The 22,624-nt window shown below is 39.1% G+C and overlaps 1 protein-coding gene across 12 annotated transcripts in view; it reads left to right on the forward strand.

The window, feature by feature from the left end:
- ELAVL2 (ELAV like RNA binding protein 2) overlaps nucleotides 1-22,624 on the forward strand; it is a 134,883-nt gene that overhangs the window by 40,971 nt on the left and 71,288 nt on the right. For 6 of the 12 annotated variants that reach the window (XM_028165153.2, XM_028165152.2, XM_028165154.2 and 3 more), the window contains exon 2: nucleotides 19,755-19,845. The exons of 4 other annotated variants lie outside the window; for them this stretch is intronic. In XM_028165153.2, coding sequence (XP_028020954.1) covers nucleotides 19,774-19,845 — 72 coding nt within the window. In that variant the 5' untranslated portion in view covers nucleotides 19,755-19,773. Of the gene's footprint in view, nucleotides 1-19,754; nucleotides 19,871-22,624 lie in introns of all 12 variants that reach the window. 2 more of the 12 variants (XM_057549440.1, XM_028165151.2) reach the window with 1 other exon arrangement.

Genomic DNA, 22,624 nt, shown 5'->3' on the forward strand with positions numbered 1-22,624 from the left:
ATTTCCTGGATGCTTAGATACCCCAAAGTAGGATGCACATAACTTCAGAAGAGAAAATGAATACATTTCACTTCACCAAAAACTGGCTACATTTTTCATTTTGTTCTGATCAGGGAAAATTATTCCACAGTGTCTAGTGAAGTGCTTGGTGCTTGGATCAGAGTCTGCTTATTTTCCCTACAGATATTAAGCATTCTTTGTACATTACTAATTTACTGAGCTCTGATTGTACAAATGAGTTTTCTGATCAAAAAACTAATGGGCAGTGCTGAGTAATGAGAGTTAATAATAATAGGCTAGTGCCCCACCTCTGCCTCTACCTAGTTCAGGGCCCCCTGAGCCAATCTCTGGGCTTCATTTCCTTCATTTAAAAAAAAAGGAATGGTTAAGCTGGATGGGTTTCAACATCTCCTCGGGTCCTTAAGGTTCCATACTGGTAAAACTCTACTTACTGGGTTTCCACATTCTGCATGTGCCTGCTTCCCTAAGATGAGATTCCTCAGGGCGTAGGTTGTATCTTATTCACCATCACCTCCTGGTCCTCCATACCCCCAACACCTACTATGTGGCATGGCACCAAACCCTCCCTCCAAAGAGACAAGTATTAATACAGCTAAACATGTTCCTTATCTTTAGGTCTCAGTTTAAATGTCACTTCTCTAGAGACGCCTTTCCTGATCACCGTCCCCATTTTATTCACATGGATGCTTTTTTTTTTTTTTCCCCATGGCATGGGTTACAGTTTTAAACAGTAGTTTTATCCTTTTGTTCGTTTAATCTCTCTACCACTAAGTTCCCCAAGTGCCTGTTTTGTGGACTCTCATAGTAGGCATTTATTAAATGGCTGAATCCATGCGTGTCTCATCCCCTATGTGAACATACGACAACAGATAGCTTAGTGCATATGTCCTTTCTCTGTTTTCTGAACCTTTCTGGTTTTTTTTCCTCTGTCATCGAGAAATAATCCCTCCTCCCCACAGGTAGCAGATTGTGTCCTGTGTTGTGGTTCTGCATGTGTTCCCTTCTTTGCTAGACGCTAAGTGGGAACTCCTTATCTGAGCCATCTGAGCGAGTATCCAGCACAGAGCCCTGCATGTTACAGGATTTGCATATTAGAATGAATGTGAATGTCTTTGTCCTTAACACATGTTTATTTGAGGCGCAGCTATTTTTTTCTGTGTCCTTTTAGTTGTGACTCAAGCCTCATTCGAAAGCTCCATCTCAAAGGATTCCTGATGCCTTTTCTTATGTAATGACCCTCCTTGTTTGCAGGCTGGTAGATGGCCACTTTGTAGTTGTCCAAATCACACGGGTTTGTCATGCTGTCCGCAGTGATGTGTGTTTCTTCAGTTGAACTTTGGTTTTGCTTGCAGTCACTCCATTTAAGTGGCTTCTGGATTGTAAGCTGAGATCTTGCCGTTTTCCATCCTTAGCCCTTTGAGCATTTCCTTTCATGTTCACTTTAGCTATTTTCTTTTGAGCAGTAAAGGTTAACAGATGAGGTAAGGATTGTTCTGCCCAGTGGTTCCTCTGGGAATGGGATGACTGCATCCTCCAGAGAGTAGATGTTTGGCTACCTTTCATAAGTATTGGAATACACTTAGAGGTATTTCTTGCCTTTTTTTTTTTAAAGGATTTTTCTTATTTATTTATTTATTTATTTATTTATTTTTGGCTGTGTTGGGTCTTCGGTTCGTGCGAGGGCTTTCTCCAGTTGCGGCAAGCGGGGGCCACTCTTCATCGCGGTGCGGGGACCGCTCTTCATCGCGGTGCGCGGGCCTTTCTCTATCGCGGCCCCTCCCGTCGCGGGGCACAGGCTCCAGACGCGCAGGCTCAGCAATTGTGGCTCACGGGCCCAGCTGCTCCGTGGCATGTGGGATCTTCCCAGACCAGGGCTCGAACCCGTGTCCCCTGCATTAGCAGGCAGATTCTCAACCACTGCGCCACCAGGGAAGCCCTATTTCTTGCCTTTTGAGGCATGAGTTTGTTGGATGCATAGAAAATGAGATGGGCTCCTACTTTCAAGCCAGATATTTACCAGTTAGTGTCTTGGGGTATTATTTGGGGACCCAACTGAACTCTCACATGGGAGAGGGGATGAGGGCTCATTGAGCAGCAGAGATGAGAAGCTAGGAGGGAAAAAAGGGTTGGTAAGGTAAGTACAAGACTGTCAAAGAAATTTGGCCTCCCTGCTTTTCTTCCGATTCCCCCCACCTCACCCCCATTTTTCAGTGCTCTGGGGTTTCCATCTTCAGTTAGGCTTTACCCTTGTGCTCAAGTCTGTTTGGTAGGCTTGTAAGTAGTTTCTTTATCAGTATGTTCAGGTAGGATTGCCTCATCAGCAGATTATACCAGAAAGTATTTGGCTGTGTAAAGTGGTTTTCTTGGTGTGGTACATACTAATCATCCTTAGGCTTAATTGTAGTTCATAGTTGTAGCTCTCTAAAATGGCCTAATCTCTTATATGTTTTAAAGAATGCTAAACATTTAACATTAATTGCAGGTAACTGTCAGTATGTTGACCATGCTAAGACCCTGTGTTAAGCACTATGCTAGGCTCCGAGCAGATGCCTACCACGTACTTTAATTATTAATTATTGCAGGATATCTGTAGTGCATGGTTCTTAAATTGGCATCTGAACATCACTGTCAACTGTTTAGCAAGAAAGTGTTTTGACTTGGTATGTGTTTAAACATTTTTATGTTAAACTTTACTCAGTCTATTACGTCTGCTGTTGGTGGTTTAAATATTTGGAACTTGGAACTTAGTATATGAGAGTTATTGGTCTGCTTGCAGGTCAGTTTAAGGCAGATACTGGCCTTATTATTATTATTATTTTTTGGGCCAAGTAAAGAAAGCACAGCCTGGCCCATATGCAGGACTTTTGTTTATTTGAAGTTCCCCAGTTACAGTGATTGTGACAGCTTGACCTTAGCACAAAGTAGAAATGTGCTGTTAGAAGAGAGAAGAGGAGGGCAGAAAACAGCTCTATAGAAGGTTAGTGTCTTAAGAGCAATACTGTACATAGTATTTTACAATTTTTATAAGCTATTCTCTTTTTTCATTTTAATCAAATAATTTATTTAAAGAACAACCTGTATATAAGTATATTTTAAAAGTATGATGAAAACAATGGAATAATATATATCAAGCTGTTATCTCTATGTCAGGTGGGGCAGGAGGGGTGGTTTTAGAGTAAGATTTGGGAGGGAGATTTAAATTTGAATGTATAAGCTGTTGTTTTATCCATTAACTTATTTCTTATAAAAGCCCTGTTTGCTAGGTGAAGTGGGAAAAATCTATACTTGATAGATGAGGAAAGTTACTAAGGTTAAAAATTTGTCAAAGATCACAAACTACGATATTTGCCCCCTGCCCCCAATCAATTCCTAGCCCTAACTTTGTTCAATGGCGAAAGCTTAAACTCCAGATTTCCCTCAAATGCTACGTAGAACTGAGACTTGTCTTTTCTTGACCTTGGTTTACCTGGCCATCTCTTAACTCTTCTGAAGAACTAAACTGAAGCCTTCATTTTAATACAGATGGATGCAATTTGTATCCATTTTAGGATATTCTGATATTTTGTTCTGATATTTTAGGTATGAGAAATAGTAGCCATACTTGGGAATTGCTGTGTGTTATAATGATGATTTTGATTTGAGTACAGACTGATCCAGTGCACTCATTTCTGTAACCTTGGCCCTTAATGAAGAATATAGTAAGAATCTTGACATGGGCCAACATAGTTAATGTGAGCTAAGAGGTGTACCTCTTATCTGAAATTCACATATTCTAGAGTTTAGCTTTTATAAGGTTATAGTAAACTGACCAAAAATATAATGAGAAAGTGATTATACAAAGACCCATAAGGAGTCAGTGCTTAAAAACTTTTGTCAGGTTGGAGGTATTTAGTATGTGGAAAACCATTTCCCCAGGTTTATTAGGCTGAAAGCATACCTTAAGAGTTTATAACAGCCAGGCGTCAAGGGGAGAACATAAATAATTGACAGTGTTTAAACGTGAGAATTTCAGATTCTGTTCAGTAAGTTCTCTATTGTTTGACTACTTTCTTGTTTTGGAGTGTCATACTGGATTAGTAAACAAATAAAAAAAATTTAATGCCAAGTGGTGGTCTGTTCCCAGTTCATGTTTTATAATACAGCCCTGGAAGAAGAGAGAATCGACCTAGGTTACATCCGAGGTTTAGCACAGTGGGCAGTATACCCTGCACATTTAGGAACTCATGCCTCTTGACCTTATTATAAAGATTGGACTCGAAGTTCATGAGGAGTTTTGTTTTTAAGGAAAGTTCCCATGGATTTTGGGGGGGGGAAAATCAATAGCATTAAAGTAATACTCTGCAGCCTAAAGATTGGCAGTTGATAAAGCATAATTTAATGTGCCCTATAAAACCCTCAATCTTTTAGTTCCCCTGGCTTTTTATTTTTTAGCTGTGGCTTTTAGTTAACGAGAAGAGGTGAAAAGTATAGTTTTCTCTTAGTCTCTGAAATTACCGAAACTTTCAATGCTGAGACAGTTCAGGAGATCCTCGGGGGAGACCATTATTTGGCATTGGGTGGTGGTATCTTTTGCTTTGTTCAAACCTCTATTTCTAGAGAATTCTTTATTTCTGGAGAATTGGAAAGAATGGTAAGTTAATTATCTTAGGATTTTAACCAAATTGTAATTTCTGTGATGCTGCCAAATGGACCTAGGACAGTTTTGCAGTTCTTTGAAGACTTACAGTGGAAACAAAATAGCAGCTTTGGGGCCATGGAAGAATACATTCAGCCTACCCTCTAGTGGTTCATTCCTTTAACCACCTCCCAACGGGGGCATTCACCCCACTGGGAAAGCAGCCAGTCTTTAGGCAGGGCTTTCGCAGGCTCAGGGATCACCTTTGTCCCACTGCCTGCCCACTCTGCAGGTTTGAAGCAGGTTTTCATGGGAATCTATTTGGGTACACTGAAGGCAGCAGGGAAAGTGTGAAGTAAGACCTCTTTACGCTTCTGTTCTGTCCCTACTTACCCTCTATTCTATCTCCAAATATAATTCGTGGTATGTCATGAGACAGTGTTTAGAGATGATGACCTTGAAATTTGTTTGTATTAATTCAAGGGCTTTTGGTATAATGCAAGGTAATTTTTATCTTTTTGTATATGGATCACTTGCCGCCTGCCCCAAATGCTGGGAATAAAGCACTTAATGTGTCCCTTCCCTTCTTTATGGTCTCAAGATATTTAATTAGGTCTGAATTAACTTTCTCCTCAGTCTCTGGAAGGGACAGGATATACTTAATTCTGTACGGACAAGATAGCTTTTAGTTAGTCCTAATCCAGAGTAGTATAACGTGCCAAAATAGATCTCCTTTTAAGAGTGCTTTGAATGTACGTGGAAGACTTATTAGGATGTATAGTAACACGGAATTGATACTTTTTGTTTGTTTTTGGCCACCCTGTGTGTTATTAGGATGTATAGTAACACGGAATTGATACTTGTTGTTGGTTTGATTTTGGCCACACCGTGTGGCATGCGGGATCTTAGTTGCCCGACCGGGGGTTGAACCTGCACCCCTTGCATTGGAAGTACGGAGTTCTAACCACTGGACCACCAGGGAAGTCCCGATGCCTTTTTTTGCTTTTTTATTATGCTTAGTCCTTGGAATATTTCATAGATAATTAGCTCTAAAATTAAAGAACTTGAGTTTAGATGAACTTCATATGTCAAATGTAGTTAAGATTAATTCACTCCACTCCAGGCCATCCTTAGTGTATCCCTGTACTGTACCTACAGTGACATTTTCACGCATTTTACACTAGGTATTCTTGTCTTTTCTATTCCCCCACCCACTTGCCAATATTCTAGTCTTCTGAAACTTTCCATCACCATAGTAGAAAAGCTGTGCACCCTTCAGCATGTTTGACCTTTAGGCTGTGATGTTTTACTTGAGATCCAGCCCTTGCAGGGACTAGGACAGTCAGGCCGAAGAGAAAAGCTGGTACTGGGAGAACAGCAGAGAACATGCTCCATTTGAAGGGCAGCCTGCTGGCTCGTAGCTCTGTGGGAATATGGCCTCTGTTGTCAATCTGTTTGTTTATTTTTTTAAAGAGAAGCTGGGAATTTTCTTTTAATAAATGTGAAATCGCTAAATTGATAAAGTTTTATATGTTGAACACTACTAGTTAAAAAAAAAAAAAAGGACATTGAATAGACCAAATAACACATATTTGCAGAATAAATCCCCCCTCTGGCATCCAGTTGTGACTCTGGCCTGAAGATCTTGAGCGTTCATTGCCTGACTGCTTGTTTCCATCTATCTCTTGGCTTTCCTCCAAGAGGCATATGCATGATCATATGTGGTTACTAATGACTATATTTTTGGCACCTTTCCTTAGTTCTTCTTTTAGATGTGATCCTGTAACCTCTTAATGACTTTGTGCATGAATTAAGCGGAAGTCCATTGTTGTCTTTATTCTTGGTTTTATTTACTCTGATCATCTGACTCAGCCATTTACTTGAATGCGTTATACCTTAATTAGAAAGACTTTTGACTCCCTACCCCAGATTTTCTTCCTGCTGGCAGAGCCACTGTTGGGTATTATTCACCATGCCATTGGTATATGATGAACTGTATACCATGAAGAATGTCAGAAGTGGCCACCTGGCTGTTGTCATTTCTGTTGGCCATGTTGAGTAGGTCTTAGTTAATGTGTAGCCAACCTTGACAGATAAATAAGAGGATTCATTTGTTTGCATTTTGGTCAGTTCTTAATGTAGAAAACCAATCGTTTTTAGTCTCAGCAAGTCAAGGTAATGGGTCATTTTCAATTAGAACAAGAAGTTACTTTGGTGAAATACTGCTTTGTCTTGGCCAGTGATGCATAGTGATTGTTCTTTCTTGATCTGATGGCAGTGAAATTCACTCTGAGTGTTCCAGTGCAGTGAAAGGTTTGTCCAGTCTTAATTTACTACTCCTGCTTCTACCTCAATGATTCCCTTCCTCTGTTCTTGTTCTTCTTGAAATACAGAATGAAGAATAGTATCCGGATTCCTCAACTTACTTCCAAGGCCTGCAGTCCCCTGACCTTTGTTGTGGATCTTGGGTTTTAGCCTGAGACAAAATGGCTTTAAAAAGCATGCTTGAGTGGGGCTAAGGGTATAGAAAATCACATTTTTAAACCATTCTACTTCCCTTATATTGATGATTCTCAAGCAGAGATTGGCAATCAAAATCAAGTCAAGAAACTCTTTAAAATATGTCTTAGAGTGTACTCGAGTAGATTTCCACTCTCTTTACAGAAAGAGTGAAAAATTTGGGTTTGGGGCTGTAGTCTCAAGGATGGCTTGAGGATCTGTCTTTTTTGTTGTTTTTTTTAATCTCTCTGAGATTAAAGTAGTAGATGATGGTAAAAATTTCTTTCCTTTTAGGTTGATCTGAAAGAGATTGCAGTCATAACTGCTCTGGACTAGTATGTTACTTGTTACATAGTAGGTACTTTCTGAAAGTCTTGTCAGTGGTAAAACACAGTGCATTTACTGCCAAGCAATTTATGTGTTAAATCTACTGTACTGAGGGAATTCTTTTAAAGGAACTTGCTCTTTATATGGGATAAAAGTATAGCAGGAAGTGGGTACCAAGAAACTCCTAGCAGTCCTAAATCAGGAAAACTTTTCAGCTTGTGATTGTTTGTAATTTCAAATTTTCATAATGCAAAAATCCAGTTTAATGTTTAAATGGGAAAGCTGTGTACAATCTCCTGTTACCCTCTAGCATTTTAAACATTGGGAAGCAAGATGCTTCATTTCTGCTCAAATATATGTTCAGGCTCAGATGTTTAAGTTAGCAGTGGTAGTTTCCATGGCAGCAGTGACTTTGCCCTTTTATCTTTTTCTTCGACAGCTCAATATTTAGCATAGGTTGTCCAGAGGGATTATTATTCCTGGCTTTGTGTTCTTAAAGACTTCTTTGGGAGCCTTTGACTTCTCTGGGTGCAGGTGTGTTCCAGAGAAGTTCCCTGAGAGGTGGAATGTGAGTCTGTTTTGTATACCCTTGTTTTCTTAGCATCTTGCACAGTATGCCTGTCATATCCAGTGAATCAGGGATGTTGCTTTTCTCTCCTGGGTGGTTTCTTCTGTACTCCCAGCTTCCTGAGACTTTGGCTGGGCTGGAAGAGAGTTGTTAACTCCCCAAGTGGTCTTGGTTTTTCACATTGGTGGTGAAGTTTGCTTTTTTAAACTGTGATGTGATGACAGTGGACCACTCCTATATTCTCCTCTCTTCCTTCCTGAGGCTTGTGTTGTTTTAAACAAAGGCTTGTAGCTAGGATTTTTTTTTTTTTTTTTTAAAGCTGATTCAACTTAACGCTTGAGCTCAAAATATAAGAATTAGTAGGTGTATCTGGAAAGGTGTGTCTGGAAAGGGATGTGCGCATATGTTAGTGGTGGGGAATGACAGCATACTATACGGCTGCCTTCCTTCCCCTTCATTAACAACCTGCGGTGACTTTGGCTCCTCCAGGTATACAGAGTTGCAATAGAAGGTTTCCTGCGTGGCAGGGAATATAAAACCACATGAAAAATCCCATAAATAAATGGGATTTTTTTTTCTTTTTTCTTTTTTTTTTTTTTTACTCGTCACCTTGAATTGCACTTCACGGCATTGGTGCTCTTTCTTTTATGGATCTCTGTGCACATTTATTGCTGAAGAGACAAAGGTGAGTGTGGGCTAATAGGAGCACAGAGGAGGAGTGTCTGGCTCAACTCAGCGGTTCACAGAAGGCTTCCTGGAGGCGTTGTGCCTCCTTTTCATGTGCTGAGGATGTTTCCATTACCAGGAGAAGAAAGGTAGTGAGGCTCTTGTGGGTGGAGAAAAGACCGTGAGTAACAGTGGGAAGCAGCCTGGGTGTGGGAGGAACCGCTGGGAGATTGTTAGAGCCTCGTGTGTGCAGTGTGGAGGGGTGGGCATGCAGCGGTGGGCATGCCCGTGGAGGGGGAGGTGGGAACCAGGTCAAGTCCGATGATGCCTCACTGCAGGCTGAGATGTTACTCTGTATGCAGTGCGGGCTCAGTGAAGGCCTGAAAAAGAGAAATGGTCCTGGGATGCTGACTGTTTTTAGGTAGATCACTGTAGCAGTGGAATGGAGGATGGGCTGGAGAAGGGACAAGCCTGGAAGCAGAGATCAGGTAGGAGGCTTCAGATGGAGTCTCAGCACTGGTTACAAATCCCAGTTTCTCTACTTAATAGCTGTATAGACTCTTGAAGTTTTGAAATCCTCATTTGTAAATGGAAGCTAATGTATACAGCTCATAGTGCACAAGGTAATTAAATGGGATTTTGTCTGTAAAATATGTAGCTTCAGGCCTTGCCCAGAATAAGGAATCAAGGAATGCTACTTTTCCTTCCTCTCTTTTCCCTACTCTCTTTCAGTCGTAGGATTCATTAAATTCTACTACAAGAGGCAGTCAGATCATCTTTCCTGTAGCAAAAGATACCCAGATCCTTTGGAGAGTTCAGGAGGATGCCTTATTTATTTTTATTTTAATTAAACATGATCTTAAAACCAACATTAGTGCAGTCTTAGAAAATGTTTACATTCAGGTCACTTTGAAAATCATGATAGGAGAAAGATGGTAGGAGGCCATACAGTTGTGTGTGGATGTATACGGATCACTGCCCTGATTTGTAAATTGTAGAAACTGTGACACCATGCAGTACATCTTAGTGTGCAGATTATCGATCTAGGGTACAATCGTGGATGAGACGTCTGCGTTCTCTTTCTGCCTTGTATTGTAAATAATAAATCTGAATATAAATAGGAGATGCTTGTGTCATCCTTGGAGTTCTTAGCAAAAGGAACAGTGAGGTAGCAGTTTCTAATCTTAAATACTAAAATTCCAAGAGGCTGAGCAGCTGATGATGAGAAGATGGAGTTGGGGAGGATGGAAGGCATGTGTACTCTTCTGTGCGTTGGGTGGGGGGTTGTACTCTTTAAAGTAAAGTAAATAGACAAGGCTGTAATTCCGATGGGGAACATTTAGGCTATTGGCATCCCTTGTACTTAAATATAGTATTTGGAGGTCAGGGGTCGAAAATTGCAGCATTTTAAGTAAAAATTCTAATCCTCCTTCGTCACCATTTGTGACCATGTGCTAAATGTAGTTTAACATAGCATGTGCTTCAGGGGCCCTACACAGGAGTTGACAGTCATGATTGGGCAGTCTGCATACTTCACTTTCTGTCCAGTGTTCCTTTTTCAAGTGAAGAAGCTCCCAACACAGCTCTGCACCCTGTTGCCCATTGAGACATGGGAACAAAACAAAACAAAACAACTATGCCTTAACCTAAAAGACAGATGAGCAAGTTCTCTATGCCAACACTTTAAGGTGCATTTTCCTTTGCCCAGCAATAATGATAATAGCACTTCAGAATTTGTAAAGTGCTTTGACATATCTGTCTAAATTATATGCATATAATTGAAGCTTTTATAGAGAACAGGCCCCATTACCCCCTCTCCCTCTTACCAGAGTGGAAATAATTCAAAGGCTAGATGTGTGGGGTTTTTTCCTTGTTAAAATATAGCCTGTGGTTACACATGCCCCCTTTCCCAACTTCAACCTATGGGAGATGGAGATTGCTTCTCTTCAACTTTTGGAACTATGCATGTATGTACACAAATAGGTTCTGTATACATATATATGCTCACACCCTTGCTTCATTGTTCATTTATACAATGGGGGAACTTGCCTCAATGCACTTTCAGAGATCCTTAACTGTTTATTTAAAATATGCTTTACCTTAGTGATAAGAAGATAATTTGCGAAGTGGGAAGTCTGACAGAAGTTGAAGTGACAGTCATTGGCAGGGAACCCAAGCACCTTAACTCCTTTTTTCCTGTTAGAGAGGTATCCAAGATCTGGGATTGGGTGTGTGTGCCCGCTATGGATATAAGCAGGCAAGGTCTGAGGCTAAGAAAGACCTTACCCTCATCTGTAGTGTATCGCATTAATTTTCTTTCTTTCTTTTTCTTTTTTTTTTTAAACATTAACTCATTTTTTTTCTTAGTTTTTTTTGTAATGAAAAGTATCGCTTGAGTTAGGTTCATTTATTTTGTGAAGGTAACACAAGTATGCACCACGGCCATGTGAAAAGAACTTTAAGAGTCTTGTTTTCTGTGTCTTAAAATGCACACTTCGCAACACTTTAGAATGCTGATCCCTGGAAAGGGGTGAATCCATGTGCTGAGAATCTTTTTCTTTTTTTTTTAAATTAATTTTTATTGGAGTATAGTTGCTTTACAATGTTGTGTTAGTTTCTGCTGTACAGGAAAGTGAATCAGTTACACGTATACATATATACACTTTTTAGATTTCCTTCCCACTTAGGTCACTAAATCATTAGGTCATTTAGATCATTGAGTAGAATTCCCTGTGCTATGCAGTAGTTTCTCATTAGTTATCTATTTTGTACCTAGTAGTGTATATATAAACATTAACTCTTATACACATTTCTAGGCAGCAGATTAACCAGAAACTTCCTTGTGATTCTCTTCTTTAGACCCCCTCCCCCAATTGGAATCACTAGAAGTTAAAATAACACTTTGATTGCCAATCCTTGCCCCCTCTTGAAATGTAGTAAATAACCATAAGCTTAATTACCATAAGAAGTCACAGATGTATGTAGCTTGTTTTTTCTAGCTGCGATGTAGCTTTTAAAGAAAGCCATGTTTTGGGGAGGAGGGGAAGAGATGGACCAAAGGAAAGTATCTTTCTTAGTGTGAATCATGTTTTTTAAGATGCTCCAATTTTCTGTACTAAATACTTCGTAGTCCTGTTTCTAAATCGAACGTAGTTATCTCTTGGGAGTCTCAGGACTTTAAACATCAACTGAAAAGAAAAATACATTTCACAGGTGAATACCAGTGAAATGTTCCACATTTCAGAGAGGAAAGGAGCTGGCCCTCTGTGTTGATCAAGGTTTACACTCTTACGGTCCTACAGTGGATGGGGGAGAGCCCCTTGTTCTGTGCTCCACAATGCATTAATGAACTACAAGATTTTATATGTCCTAGGGTAGCGGCTCTTAATTACAGTTTCTTTGAAGTTCTGTAGAAATATTTGTAGCCTCTCAGCACTATTAAGGAAATATGCCTTCTTCTGTTGACGTTTTATTTTGTTCACTTTATTTTGGTATAAGCTACTTGGGGTTAAACACTAACTATAGTTTTCAGTTTTCTGTGTGATGACAGTTAAGAGTAAAATAACCTTAGTGGCCAGATGGAGTATTGTGGCCCTTTATAACACTTCTGAGTTAAAAAAGAAAAATACTCGTGACCATAAACCTTCCTTGTCTTTTATATTCTCTTTAAGACTAGACATACTTGCTGTTTTGGAGCTCAAATATGACAGTATTCTACTGTCTGTATCCTACAGAGGAGCTATGTTTTTAACCTACCTAATGAAAACACTCAACTACTGAGATTAATTTGAGGATTTCCAATCAGCCTTTCACAATTTGTTCTACCCTGAGGGGGTTCCTGTTAGCTGTGACTTTTGTAGAAGAATGTGAAGTTAATCCAATTTCAATGTTGATTGCTATGTTAACTGTCTTAATTTAGCAATTCAAATTTATCTGCCTATACCAGACAAGAACTCTGCTACAAAACTGTGGGAGTAGTTGATTTTATTCTTATTATGCTCTTATCCTATTTTAGGTTCTACAGCCAAATAATGGCATGGAAATTAATAATGCCCACTGAGGTTGGAATGATTCATCTCTAGATGGTAGTGTATTCTAGCCTATAACCAAGATTGAGTTAACCCCTGCCTTAACCTTGACTACGGTGGAGGTGTATAAATGACCCTGTTGAAGAATATAGATTTTTAAAGTTTAATTACATTTCACAAAAATGTAACTTATTCTCATTATCTTCATCTACTTTGTCTTTCACCTATTGGGGTGAACTTAGAGATTTCTTTTTATTTTGAATTCTGACAGCTTTAAGGGGCTGTCATAGGTTACAAGACAATTTCTGACATGCTATACTCTTAGTAAGTAGTTTCGTCTTTTAAGTTCTGATTTTCAAAAAATTTTGCATTTTCTATTAAATGAATCACTTGCTTAATTCTTTAAAGAATCCATAGATAAAGTGAATAACTCTTGATTTAATATTATAAACTCAGATTTTCATATGTTGGGTCTCCTTAAGGAGATCCCCCCCACCCCCAAAATAAGACAAAACTTTCTATAGAAGTTTAATCCCTTACTTAATCGTCATGTATTCCTAGTGCCCAGAAAGTAATAAATGAATTGGTTTGTTTGAATGTGAGCAGTTAGAATCTAAACCAGTTTCTTGATAATGAATTTAAATAGTTTACTGATGTAATTATAGTAAGTACTATAGTAAGTAATATGTTTCCTCCTGCCTAAGTCCACTTCTCACCCTGATTGGGGTCACTGTCATTCTACATCTTGGTTACTGCAATTATTTCTTGATTGGTCTTCTTGTTTCCACAGTTGCTTGCTTCTTCCACACAACCATATCCAGTTTATTTTCACAATAGGCACGTGCTACTGTTTTTGCTCAAAACCTTTCTGTGGTTTCCTTTCTTTTTATGGTGACCTCTGATGGGGTTTAGGACACACTACCCCAAAGTATGGTACCTTGGCATATTGCATATCTTAAGCTGAAGAAGTTTGAGAAAACTGCAGAAGCAGAAAGGTTATTCTGACCATCTCCCTCTCTCTTCTTCCCTGAAACAGGTAGTAAAATTCCCGTGTGGAAGGTACCCTCCCTGTACCAGGAGGAAGGAAAACATTCTTACCACCCATACAGGGATTTGGGGCCTGGAAATCTGTATACAAGCAAACCTTGTTAAACTAACCCTTATCTTTTTAGTTTAATCCTTATCACTTACGACCCCCAGCCCAAACCCCCTTTGTCTTGTCAATTCTTCACAACTTTATTGTTTATTTATCTAAAAGGTATATAAACTTCCTGCTGAGATCACTTCTTTGGATCTTCATTCTTGTGTGAAGACTCCCATATACATGTACCAATTCGATAAAATTTGTGTGCTTTTCTCCTGTTAGTTTGTCAGTTTAATTTGCAGACCCAGCCAGAACCCTAAGAGTGTTCAAGAAAACTTTTTCCTCCCCTGCACCTCCAAGATCCTATGTGGTCTGGCCTTATACCTCTTAGACTCATCTCCCTCTGGCCTCCTCCTTGCTTCACCCTAGCTGGTCTCTGCCTGGAATGCTTCTCTTCTAGATATTCCTATGGGGATGTATTTATTTACTTTTAAATCCGTAACAAATAACCATGAACTTGGTGCTTAAAACAACACAGATTTATTATCTTACAGTTCTGAAGGGCAGAGTCCCCTGATGTGGGTCTCCTGGGCTGTCATCAAGGTATTGGCAGGGCTGCGTTCCACCTGGAGATGCTAGGGGAGAATCTGTTTCCTTGCCTTTTTCAGCTTCTGGAGGCTCCCCGCATTCTTTGGTTGATGGCTCCCTTCCATCTTCAAAGCTGGTGACTGTGGGTTGAGTCTTTTTCAGGTTGTACCACTCTGACACTGACTCTGCAGCCTCCCTCTTCCATTCATGTGGACTCTTCTGATTACATTGAGCCCACCTGGATAATCCAGGATAATCTTCCCATCTCAAGGTCATCTGATGAGCAACCTTAATTCCATCTGTATCTTAATTCCCTTGTCATGTAACGTAACATGTTCACAGATTTCAGAGTTTAGGATGTGGGCATCTAAGGTGAGCCGTTATTCTGGTTATTCTGCCTACCGCAGGGGCTGGCTTAACTGTCCTTTAAATCTTGGCCAAAAGCTCACCTTCTCAGTGAGATCTGCTGTTTAATACTGGAAAGTATCCATCCTCCATCTCCACATTTTCAGCACTCTTACTCTGCTCTACATTTTCTTTTATTCCAAAGCACACTTATTTCTAGCTAATACACTGTTTTATACATGTGTACACCTCCTATTGCAGATGTACACGCCAGGATATTTCTTCATTGCTGTATCTCAAGTACCTAGGACAGTCCTTAGTTCATGGGAGCTCTGAGCAGATGTTTGGTGGATGAATGGATGAGTGAACAGAGTGTGAAGATGAAGCCAGTCTTCTTCACTGGATCTTTGTTTTCCTGTTGCCCAGCATAGAAGCCAGATACGGACCTAGAATGAAGGAAAGGACTTGGGACCGACCCCCTAAACTCACTTGCTTTACTCTCTAACTGAAAAGCTTTTAATTCTGCCAGCTCTAGAACTACAAAACCTCAGAAAGACTGGCGTCAGAAAGACTCTGCAGTTTGTCTGTAGGAGCCATAAAGGGCTAAGAGACAGAGAAATGTTAGCATTCACTGCCAGAGAACATTCTCCCTGTGACTTCTGCAGCTGTTTGGTGCAGTGTCTCTGGCAGCTCTTGGACCCTTGTTAGCCCCAAGGCCAAAAATCTGAGCTTGACAAGGCTGAGGAATCCTTGGAGCTGGTGAGGCAGCTAAAATGGTATGGGGGTAGGGTGGGGAGTTGACAGGGATTCCAGGATTGAGGAGCTCTCTTGAAGTTTAAAGCCACAAACGTTTATTACTTTAGGAATGACAAAGCAAAGTGAAGAGGCTTAAAGAAAACAAACTAATGGCTTATTCTTAGAGCTGACATGTCAGCCCCATGAGTGCTTGGTTGACTCTTCTGTTGTTTTAATTCAGTGAAGCCAAAACGTTTCCTGAAAATGCCACTTTAGTGATTTGAATGGGAAAGATAAAACATTCTGTAGGAATGGTGTCTGCTAGACGACCCCACCTGCTGCTTACCCAGCTCTCATTTGTGAGCTCTCATTACTCACTTCACTGAGTATTTCTAGAGCTTTAGCTACTTGCCTTGAGTTCCTCAAAGGAAGATGCCTTTTGGCCAAGGCTGCTGTCTTTATCTTAATGGGTTCTGCTCTTAAACTTTAAGATAAATTGCTTCCTTTCATCTTGTGACTTGGCCTTTAGAGAGGTTTGATGTCATCTGAGGGAAGGCTTTGCACTATACTGATTCTGCCCTGGTTCTGTGTTACTCCAGGCATTGAGAACCCTCTAGCTGTAAATAAGTATCCAGACCAAGGTCACTTTATCCAAGCCAGACCTTTTGAGTGTGAGAGATGCTTGCCCTTGCCCCTAGCTATGATTCTTTTTAGAGATGTTACCTTTTGTGTTTGCTTATTACATTTTCTAGTTTCTATCAAATTAAAACCATTTGAGATCCACAGCTTAATTATGATGTGTTTTTAAATACCTTTGAGTTAAAATTTAATTTTTTCACATTTACCTGTACTTCTGCTGTTTTCTTGAAGTTAGACCCAGATTCCAGATGCCACAGCTCCATAACCCTGCTGGCCAGAGGATTACCATGTTTTTGGATTTGTCTTAGCTTCCGGCTTTTTTGTAGCGGGCAGATGGTCATAATGGGCTCTTGAAATAACAATCCACAACTGATCACTCAAAAGATAGTTTCCTTTTTCGTGCCATTTAACAAGAATTTGGATTTCAATGGGTGAGGGTGGCTGATGGAGTGTGCCAAAAAATGAAAATATGCTTTCATAATTATTGATGGTTTGAAGTACTTGAAGTGAGATAGAAGAACAAGCTACCAAGTTTGCATGTTATTTAGAAAGGTGATTGCCCTTTCATGCTCCAGTTTTTTTAAAAAAGGAACTACTCTTGTCCTTACATCTGTTTTTGAATGCTTAGTCTGTACAAACCCCTGAAATGGAAGTGGGATGGGTAGGATGGAGGGCCTTCCGGGCAGCTGGAACTGCACGAGCAAAGCCAGAAGAATGTATGGTTTTCAGTGCACTGTGACGGATTGAAGGACAAGGAGCAGTTCAGATTTTCAGATGCTTGAATAAGTGGGCTGGTAAAAACAGTTGTAGAGGATCTCAGATGTTTATACTCTGAGTAATATAAGTCGTTGGTACTTTATTTGATAGGCAGCAGAGAGCTATTGAGAGTTTAGGAAAACCTATCTGGGAAGAGTGTTAAGTGTGGATTAGGATGATGGAGGGACCTTTTGGGAGGCTGTAATTTGGTGGTCCAGGTAAGAGATGAGGGCCCAGATCAGGATGGTGTACATTGCAGTGGACAGGCTGTTGCAGATAGGTAGGCCTCACCAGGGTGTGTGCGGCGACCCTTTCAGCAGTCCTGCTGTGACTTTAAACCAGAGATCTGATCCCTGAATCAGGTGGATTCTAGGTCTTGGAAACCTTTTTTCCCCTTGCAGACAGTGTACTTAATGAGAATTCTCAGACTATATTTAGTATGTTTTTGATTAGCCATCTGTCTTGTTTGGTGGCTGTCTGAAGGAGGTTTGAAAATAGGAAAGAAGCTGATTACTTTAGTTTTCAGAATTTTTTATTAGGAAGTTTGGAAAATAGAGACTTTTCTTTTTCTCTTCATGTGATCAGGAAACTGTTAGTCCCAGCTCTAAGCAGTCAAGCAGTAGCATTGGTTTCCTAAAGTCCATTATTGTAAGAAACTTAAGATATGAAAGTACATAGAGGGCCATTTAAGTAAAAAAGAAAAAAAATCCCATTTAAAAAGTCTTTATAGAAATTTGGAAGTAGACTATGAGTGAAAACATAAAGGCCACTTCCTCCCCTGTCCTCCACCCCCTTCAAAATCCATGCTCCCACCAAACTGACACCTCATCGTTATCTCTCGGAACCCAGGGAAAGTTTAGAATATTCTAGACTGATCTATGCTCAAGTGTCTTTTCATAAATTATTTCATGGAGAATAACAAGAGAAAAAGTAGTCTCAGTTGACACAATTGATGTCTAAATTAAGAGGCGAACATATATTGAGACATTATTTTTTTAAGCTTTAAAATTAATGGTTCTCTGTTGCTGGAATATGGCCTTTTATTTTCCTTCCAAAGAGTTTCAGAGCCAGTAGAATCTAAAAATAGTGCACAGCCTGGTTGTCTGTGGTAGATTGAGTAGAGCAGAATTGCCTGTCCTTAAGTGAAGGGGAAGTAGCTTTACATTTTTAGTAACTGAATTGTTGGCCAGCATAAAGGTAAGGGCCATGTGAGCAACTTATTTATAACTTCCCATAAAGGTATGTGTCTGCCTCAAGCAGAGAAACTGTCTGGGGTGCTTGAAATGTAAAAGTGCAGTAGAATCATTTTCCATACACAGCCTTCCTAGCTAGTTGGTGCAATAAAGTGATTGTTCGCATCCCTGGGGCTTTCAGAAAGAGGGGTGTCAATAGATTAGCTCATTAGCCTCCGCTTCCTGCGGAATGGAAGGGATTCATTAAATTCGAATCTATGGTTTTACATAGTGAAGAATGTTTAGGTATTAACTCCTGAGGGTATGGAGGACATAAATTTAAGCTTGGTTTAACCTGTTAGGTGTGGTCCTCCTAACTGTTCTACCCATGTAGTCTAACCACAATCAGGTTCTTGTCAGAATACTTCATGGCTATGAAAGCACTTTATTTTTTCACAGGTTCAGTTCAACTGTTTTTTGTTTTTTTTTTTTAAATGAAGGACATAGAATCAGACTGAATTCCCTGGTAACAGTGGGAGAAGGGAAGAAGAGTAAAACATTTTCATGGCATCCCGTAAAGAGTATGTTAAAGCCTTTAGATAGATGCCAGAAAATGGAATCTGTTGTCACATGTTACAAATTTCATCGCACTTGCATCAAGAGTAAATCACGTACAGCCAGGTTTAACTCTAAGGATGAAATTTTTATAATCATAAATATGCACGTAAAAGACATTTTCAGCCCTCCTTTGTTACTCATTTATTTTCATAGACCGAGTTTTTCTGAATATTATGTTGACCATTTACAGCATCTGCATATATGGCTAAAATGTAAACTTTGGCTTTTGTGCCAGTATTGTGGCTCTGTTTAGTATTTGGGCAAGTTGTAATAAGTGGTAAATGGCCCATTAACTATATTGGAGGCCTCATAGCAACACTCATTTCAAATTGTGCTGGGTTTACAATTTACATATTAAAAAATGTTTGCTTGATTTCATTCAGGGACAAAGCTGACATCCTATATAAACATTGCTCCAAACGATCCTATTTATTGGTCCAATTATTTCAATTGAAAGATGCTGGTTTACTGCCTCTTAGTATATGTGAACAATTCTCAGCAAAACTGTTAGAGATCCTTTGACTATAGTGGCAGAAAAATCTCACAGGGTTTTGATTCACTTTTAATTTTAAGTCCCAGGATTAAGGATCATTTATTTATAGTGTAATGTAACAGTGTAGGCAAATATAGCTTCTCTTAATGCCCTTCTGATATTTTGGGGAAAGAGTGCTTTTATGCAAAGCATTCACTAATGACTGCCTTTTCTCACTCTAAATATAATTTCATTCACATTTCCTCCCTTCTCCCACATCCTTAAGAGATAGGACAGCATGCAGTGTTTTGCTTCATTTTATTATTTAAAAAAAATTTTTTAAGATGTGGTTTAAGGTAGTTCTTTAGGATAGATGCCAAGGTAACTAGTTAATACTGTTTTAAAATCAGGCTCTTAATTAAAAATGCTTAATTTGTGCAAGAAAACTACATGTTAAAATGAATTTGGAAAGATTAGATTGGAATTGCCTCAAATTCAATTAAGCCACACTGCATGGACGTGCTGGGAATATCAATACAATCACTGTAAATTTTGTACAAACTGATTTGTTGCATTATCTTGCTCATCTAACATACGGTACTTTTTGTGTCCATATTGCAGACGGCAACTCCAAACTAACATGGCAGTCAGACTGTGTGATGTGGCTTCTCTGCTTAGAAGTGGTTCGTGGGCAGCAGAGCCTTGGACCGGGGTCTGTGGGATTTTTCTTAAATTCTGTAGGCTACTTTTTTTTTAGCATGTTGCAGGAGTGCTGAGGCCATACCAAACACTTGAACTTTACATTTGGCGTACTAATTATTCTTACGTTTAACCTATTGTGGTATGGCCATCATTAGGATGTAAAGCACATTGCAATTTTAGTGGTACATGTAGTAGCATCAGAACCTGCTTTTGTATGTAACTTTTTATTATCTTCATTAGGATTTAGTACAGTCTCAAAAGAGTGACAAGCTTTTTAAAAAAAAAAAAAAAAGTTTTGGTATGGTCTGAATACTAAGTTACCGTAATTCTTTACATTCTGTTTACTATGTATTTTTTTGGTTACTAAATTTTGAAGTTATTTATAATTCCTGATGCTTAAAAAAAATGTCGAAATTGTAAATCTGGCTGAAAATTATTTGCCCAGTAACTGTTGAAAGAGTTTGCATTCTGTGAACAGTTGTGTTGAGCCTATCAATGGAATATGCATTATTTGTAAAATATAGCACATTAGTATCATTTTATTCTGAGCAGATGGTCCTATAGCTGAGAGATGCTGTAATTTTCAGCGCACACAGCCTACTGCAGCTGTTCACTTGAATGTTGGCTTAGGAGCTCATTCTTGCCACCTGAACATGGAAATAAATGTGCAATTAAGTGAGGAGTGTTTGTTGTCCTTGCTAAATCCTGCTAATTTCTGTCAATGAACGCTTATATATTTCAGATGCCATCCCAGTGAGCTTTAGTCCGAATCTCTTAGTTGGGTCTCATATAGTCTCCACATATACGCTAAGGTTTGAATAGTGATTTGTTTTAATTGGCCTTGGCCACTCTCATCTAGTAGCTCATTGTTTTCCTAACTGCTGGGCAGAGGTTAAGCCCACAAGCATTTTGCTGTGGAAAGAGTGACCCATGGCTAATATTCTATAAACTGAAACAGTTATGGTTTATTAGGAAATCTGAAACCTCCTTTCTCAGTTTCAGATAAATTTGTTAATTATAATAAAATGCATATCTTGAATTGTTTCGGGTTTTTTTTTATATAGATTTCCAAAGGTTCCTTTATTTTCTTTTACCGCCCCTCCCCAAAGTATTCTCTGAAAATACTTGCTCAAGAGAGGTAGCTTGCAGTTTGCAGAGTAAACAACCCATTTCTTTGAAAAGGAAATGAAGTTCTGGAAGGGTTATAGGTGGTTTGATATTTCATAGATAGCCTGGATTTTTGTCTCCTGTTTTTTATCCTGGTAGCACTGATTCTCGTCCAGTCTGACCAGTCTCGATCTGTCCTATGCTGGCTTCTTTTATAAATATCTCTTGGCAGTAGAGATTTCTTCCTATTGCTTATCCACGGTTGTGCCCTTTTATTTTTCTTAGGCAATATGCTTTTTAAAAGACTTTTTTTCTCTTTTCTTGTAACAGTCTTTGCCTCTACTTCGCTTTTTTTAATTTTACCTCAAATTCTTTGCCTTTTATATGTTAAAACTTCCCTAAAACTAGCATCCCATCTATTCAAAATTGTAAATTTTGAGAAGTACTTCTTTGTGGAGCTGAGAGATGGATGAAATATGAAGGATAATCCTTTCAGTGATGCTTTGATTTTTTGGATTCCCCTACAATCTTGGCTGTCCAAAGTAGATAGCTATTGGAGGATGGTTTTAGAGAATTTGGGGCTGTGGTTTGTAACTCTTTTGCTCAAAGAGCATAGGATTGGTTTTTAGGAAACTAGATCCAAATTTGCTTACTAAGTGATTTTTAGAGTAGCCTGAACAGTTTGAGGCCATTTCCCCCAACTCTGCTATTTATTCTGTATCTGGAGTTTATAGATACCTTATCACTTGCATTTTCAACAGGCTTACACGCTCAAATGAAAATTCCTTGGGCTCGTCTGTTTGCAAAAGTTGATACATTTACATTGTTGTTTTGGTGGACTGGATAGGGATTTTTTAATTTTAATTTTTCCTTTAAAGTCAGAGTCAAGGCAAAATACCATTTTGAATTGTTTGGGGATGTTATTTTGATACTGTAGGTCAGCTACCTTGTTGGTGATCTTTAGCTGCCAAGGTTGACAAGAATGGCTTGCTAGATTCTACAAGGTACACTAAGTACTCAGTTTATTCCCCAAGTTATCCTACAAACCCTTTTGACGCCCTAACATATAACATTTGCTATTTTCTTATTTCTTACCAATGATAGAGGTATAAGATATTGTCAATTAAAAACATTTTCAATATGTAACCAAAACAGTACATGTTGACAAATTTATATTTTTTTAAAGTACTCTTGCTCCTTGATTTTAAGTTAATGGATGTGTCAGTTTTAGAATATTTGAACTTCTAGGCTAAGTGAATATCTCTGCAAAGTTAGGTAGATCATTTTTTTGGGCTTGTTTTTGGCAGCATGTTAAGCACTTTTATTTTCTGGTATTTTTAGTCAGGGTTTAATTCTATGCTCTTTGGTACTAAATTTCCTCAAGTCTGTGGACACACAGCAGGTGAGTAAGGGTATCTGAGTAGACCCAGAATGCGGTTCTAGAGAATGTCAAAGATTTAAATTGTGCTTATGTGCATGTATGGAATATGTATGTGAAAAGTACAATTGTGATCGTAAATCGAATAGCTTAATATGAAGTAAGAATTAGCATAGGTGTTGCACTTTTTGAAGCTTTGTTGTAATTTCAGCAGAACGACTTGTGTTTAGTGACAAGTGTTTAAATTCTTCGATGGAATCTCTAATAGTTTGTGAAATATGAATTCTGACATTTCTTATCTTCT

This window comes from Balaenoptera acutorostrata, chromosome 6 (genome assembly GCF_949987535.1).
Source record: "Balaenoptera acutorostrata chromosome 6, mBalAcu1.1, whole genome shotgun sequence".
Taxonomy (NCBI): Eukaryota; Metazoa; Chordata; class Mammalia; order Artiodactyla; family Balaenopteridae; genus Balaenoptera; species Balaenoptera acutorostrata.